The sequence below is a fragment of the Quercus robur genome, chromosome 2 (genome assembly GCF_932294415.1).
Source record: "Quercus robur chromosome 2, dhQueRobu3.1, whole genome shotgun sequence".
Lineage (NCBI taxonomy): Eukaryota > Viridiplantae > Streptophyta > Magnoliopsida > Fagales > Fagaceae > Quercus > Quercus robur.
In genome coordinates this window covers 52,565,451-52,570,966 of record NC_065535.1, presented here as the reverse complement: position 1 = coordinate 52,570,966, position 5,516 = coordinate 52,565,451, and the positions used below count along the sequence as shown (strand labels likewise).

General features: G+C 36.8%; 1 protein-coding gene across 1 annotated transcript; it reads left to right on the top strand.

Annotated features, from left to right (window-relative positions):
* The first annotated feature begins 408 nt into the window (after positions 1-408).
* LOC126713972 (uncharacterized) lies at positions 409-5,223 on the top strand. Its single transcript, XM_050413947.1, has 6 exons — positions 409-629; positions 2,580-2,907; positions 3,008-3,224; positions 3,629-4,166; positions 4,244-4,342; positions 4,494-5,223. Exons 1-6 carry the CDS (start codon positions 566-568, stop codon positions 4,748-4,750), a joined length of 1,503 nt encoding a protein of 500 aa, XP_050269904.1. The 5' UTR covers positions 409-565; the 3' UTR covers positions 4,751-5,223.
* The last annotated feature ends 293 nt before the right edge of the window (positions 5,224-5,516 follow it).

Genomic DNA, 5,516 nt, shown 5'->3' with positions numbered 1-5,516 from the left:
TGCTTATATTTAGTGTAAACATTCATAATTTATTTTTAAAATTCGTACATGTTTTTTGTATAGATAAATAATTTATGGAACAGGAATTCACCAACTTAGCTCAACTATAAAGTTATGGAAGATTTCGGAATTATTATTGGGAGGAAATTTAACAAGCATCATGATGAATCTCAGTTCTATTCAGCCAAAAAAAAATGGAAAGAAAACTCAGTTCTCAAGCGACGACCCATTTGTACTTCAACCCGTGTCAGCAGTCTGTGTGTGCAACAAACAAGTTCAATAGTAGACTGTAGAGAGCTTTCGGTTCCTTTTTTTTTTTTTTTGTCTTTTGTGAAAGCTGGCCGCATGTGCATGTTTTAATAATGTTTTAATATGTTCTATTCAGATATATCAAGTTTTGACTAACTGCTTCGTCATAAATGCCCATGGCCATTCCCAATGGCCACTGTTGCTATGTTTTGAACCACAATAAACAAAAACCCCAAACTCATACTATAATTTTACAACCACAACCTAGGAATTAAGTTGGAACTTGGAACTAAACCCAGAAGAGGAAAAGGGTCAAATGGCCACTGACTCTATTTTCTTTGGAAACGCAGTTCCTAGTTCACTTGCAACAAGAGGAAGAGGTAACTTTCTCCTACTCTACTTTTTTTCCTTTTTGATACATAATTTGGTTTAGCTTTTAGCTGCTTTGTTATGTGATTTGGTACAAACCCAGGTTAATAAGTAATACCTAGTTCAGTTTTGCTGATTGAAGTTTGTTTTTGTCATGGATGGCTGACATTTTAGTTACTACTGGATATTTTGGTCAACTCAGATTGGTTTTATGCACTTCTTGGTTCTGAAATCATGGCAGACATGATTATTTGAGCCTTTTCAACTGTATAACTCTAGGATGTGATTTCAATACTTGTTTATGCTCTATTAGGTGCTTGCTAGCTTTGTTAATGATCATTGATGCATTACTCTTACCTCGCCTACTGCTGTGTGGGAATCACCTAAATGTGTTTAAGCATTTGTGTATGTAATTTTATTTCTTTTTAAGAAACGAATTGTACCCAAGTAGGAAATTGATGCCAATGGGAAGGTGAAAGTATGGATGATGGATCTGCATTTAGGTGGAACTCTTGCATAGAATGGATTATAAGAATTATTCAGGATTGAAAAGAACACTTCAAGCAAATGGTCTTTCCATTTGCCCACATGGTCTTGAGAATGCAACTGAAACAGAAAGGTACTGGCTTACGGACACGGCTTGTGTCCAGTGGAAACTTCCACTGGACACAAGCCACACCCCTGGCTTACAAGTTGTAAATTCAAGCTGAAGAAGTTTTCTACGGGAAGAGTGCCAAAATTCTAAAATGTCCATGTCAAAACATGATTCTTACAGTAGTTGCTTTCAAGTAGGAAGCAGTGATAAATGCAACTTAAATTGTACAAAAGTAAGGCCATTAACCAAACAGAAAATAAGTATGTTATGTCAAATATGATCTCCATTAAAAACTGAAGTAAAATTTTTAGATATAGGGACAACAGACATTTGTGTTGTTTACTGATTAGTGTTCACTTGATTACCGTCTGGCTGTTTTTCCTACCATTTTTGTCTCATCATGCTGCAACAAAATCAGGGGAGGGTGTCTTGAGGTTATGGTAAAATCTCATGATATCAACACATTTAATTCAGTGGCAAGTTGAGTCACTATTTCTTTATAGGCTACTATATAAGTTAGAACTTAATCTTCTGTATAATAGAATTGAAAACTACTTGGGGCAGCTTTGGAAGTTCCGTGGAAATATATTCTCTTAATTCAAAATCCCATCATTCAAGATGTAAGTGTCACTACAGATGATAGTAAACACTGAAGCTATGTCAATGTGCTTGGAAAAACATGATGAAATAGCTCCAAATGGAGCGTAGAAAACCATAACACTTTTTCTTTCACTTTATTTTTCTGGGTGAAAGGTTAGTTTGTATTTTACCTGCATTAATAGTCTGTCCCACAAAGTTCTAATGAGAGGGCCTTTCACACTTTTGGTCTCAAAGCATTTGGCTATGAGATCTCTAGTGTTTAGTAGGTTTCTCCAACTAATGTTGCATAACACCTCACTGTTTTGTAGATTTCACTATATATAGAATATGAAGCCCCTTCTGTTGGTGGTTTTCAATTGAAGAAGCAAACTGGAGAGCATGTACAATGAGAGCAAGACATAGAGGGAAAAATTGACTAGATTAAAATCATATTTCTCCAAGTAACTTAATAAAATTACTGTAGCATCTACCCTTTACAGGTGCTTTCTGATTGTAATACCACCAATATGTATACTTCCTATGTTGTATACTAGGAAAAATCCACTTCCATTATCAATCTAATTCCATAAAATCTGAAATAACTCATTGAAAAGACATATTGACATAATTTTCCCACAAGTCGTCGGCTTGCAAGTTTTTTACTTCAAATATAAACCCATCAAAATGGTATCTGGTTAATCTTAGAGTTTTTGGTTGCACACTAGTGATTGGTGTATGTTATCATCTTACTCTTTGTAACATCCTTCATCTACTTATGTCCCTTCAGTTGAGAAGCAATGGCTTCAGCATTTTTCAGTAAAGACAAAGCCTATGTATCCTAGGCTTTCAAATGGCTATAGAGCAAGAGCAGCTTTGGGTGCTAATTTAAAAGCAGTTGAAATTCCCCGTCAGTGGTACAATCTGATTGCAGATCTTCCAGTGAAACCTCCTCCTTATTTGCATCCTAAGACTTTGGAACCAATCAAACCTGAAGATTTATCTGCTTTGTTTCCTGATGAGCTGATTAAGCAGGAGGCAAGCACTGAGAAGTTTATAGACATTCCAGATGAAGTTCTTGATGTTTACAGTCTATGGCGCCCAACCCCTCTGATCAGGTTTGTTTTACTGTTATATATTGGTTTTATTTTCTTGTCCTTGGAAATTTTCTTCGTCAGCCATGGCAAGAAGTATCTTATATTCTTCAATTGAATTTAGAGCCAAGAGGTTGGAAAAGCTTCTCGACACACCAGCCAGAATTTACTACAAGTACGAAGGTAACAGCCCTGCTGGATCACACAAGCCCAACACTGCAATCCCACAAGTCTGGTATAATGCTCAGCAAGGTATTAAGAATGTTGTGACAGAAACTGGTGCTGGTCAATGGGGAAGTTCACTGGCCTTTGCATGTAGCTTATTTGGACTTGGATGTGAGGTGAGGAACACTTTTATTCAGAAAAGCTGACCCATTTCAATAAATTTTAAGGAGGGCTGAATTCAAATTGGGTTATTGATGTGATTAGCTTGCTCAACAGGGTTAAATTGTCATGAACATATCATATAACTGTATAAATTGAGAGGTTGAATATGTCAGGTCTAAAATTGTATATTTTCTTCATCTGATGTGTAAAAGATATAGCTACTATTATGTTATTAAATAAGAGCCATCTGAGCCAATCTTTGTGATACCACTCACAATCCCCGCTTATTTCTTGTAGTCCTGTGCAGTGCAGTCTGGTCCAAATTGGACCATTCAAACCTGTGGTTGAAGTATCATTTGACTTTTTATTATTTTTCCTACATATAGAGTACATAATAATTATTCCAGTCTGCAAGTAGGTGTGGCAAGTCCGTGCTTCTTATGATCAGAAACCATATCGAAGATTAATGATGCAAACCTGGGGTGCAAAAGTACACCCATCTCCATCTAACATTACTGAGGCTGGTAGGAAAATTCTTCAAATGGATCCATCAAGCCCAGGAAGTCTAGGAATAGCTATTTCAGAAGCTGTTGAGGTTGCAGCTACAAATGCTGATACCAAGTATTGTCTGGGGAGTGTTCTAAATCATGTTTTGCTCCACCAGACTGTTATTGGTGAGGAGTGTCTAAAACAAATGGAAGCTATAGGTGAAACCCCAGATTTGATCATAGGATGTACAGGTGGTGGGTCTAATTTTGCAGGGCTCAGTTTTCCATTTATCCGAGAGAAGCTCAATGGGAAAATCAACCCTATTATAAGAGCAGTTGAACCGACAGCATGTCCTTCATTGACCAGAGGTGTGTATGCATATGACTATGGTGATACGGCAGGAATGACTCCATTGATGAAGATGCATACTCTTGGGCATGACTTCATTCCAGACCCAATTCATGCTGGTAATGTATTGGTGGTATTGCAAACTCAGATTTGTTACATTTTCTTGTCCGTCAACAATTTACTTTTCATTCTACAGGGGGATTGCGTTACCATGGCATGGCACCATTGATTTCACATGTCTATGAATTGGGTTATATGGAAGCAATTGCAATTCCACAGACAGAATGCTTTCAAGGTATTTCACAATCTGCTGGATTTAAACTAATAATGACCATCTTAGGCACTCTAGAAAATGGATCATACTTCTGGAAATTGGGTATATGCATGGAACAATTATTTGGGAAAAAGAGAAGACAGGCAATGATTGTTCCTTTCCTTTGTTGTAGGTGCCATACAATTCGCTAGGTCAGAAGGGTTGATACCAGCCCCGGAGCCAACTCATGCAATAGCTGCCACCATTAGGGAAGCTCTTCGTTGTAGAGAGACTGGAGAATCAAAGGTTATTCTCACAGCAATGTGTGGACATGGCCATTTTGACCTGCCATCGTATGATAAGTATTTGCAAGGAAATATGGTTGACCTTTTATTTTCAGAGGAGAAGATACAAGCATCACTGGCCAATGTTCCTCAAGTGTTGGCCTGAGGTTATGCCAATGAGCACAATGCTGCGTTCTATATACTTCAGCTAGCAAGGAATGCATTTTACGTTGTTCGATGTCAAATAATGATGACCGGTTTGGAATCTTGGAACTGGAGTTTTGGATGATGCAAGAAATAACATAAAAGTCAGCTGCCTGAACCGGAGACAGAGTTGTAAATGTCAAGAAAGACAACTTTGGCAGAAAGTTGAGGCAAATAGAATGGTTATTCAGGAACAGATAGATTCATCACAGAGAGAGTTCTGATCTATGATTCTGGTTTTTGACAGTCTATGGTTGTCTTTGGGTTTCTAAGATTTTTGTAAGCTTATTACATAAATTTTTTATATGATCACAGCATCGTCCCCCTTCATGTGGTCCAAAAGAAAAGAAGAGTTAAGCACTCATATGTTTTGGTTCTTATTTGTAATAACATCAATCTTGAATTTAATTAGTGAACGACCTTAAATTTTGAAAATTTTAAAATGTCAAAGTTAATGTCTTACAACTAAAAGACAATGGAAACTTTGTCCCAAGCAAGTAGTTTGAAATTTGATACTAAAAATTAATTATAAACTTGCAAATTCTCGTTTGTAATAATGCTATATGCTTTAAGAACTACTTTTATATTAGTAAAGAACATCACCCCAAAAGTAATATTGGGAAGTCCCTTCTTAGGCTTATTATACCCATTCCATACTAGCAGTGAAGGAATAACAACGTCTTAGGACAAGAAGTAAAATTCAAATTTTTTACTTGCCCTTCAAGGGA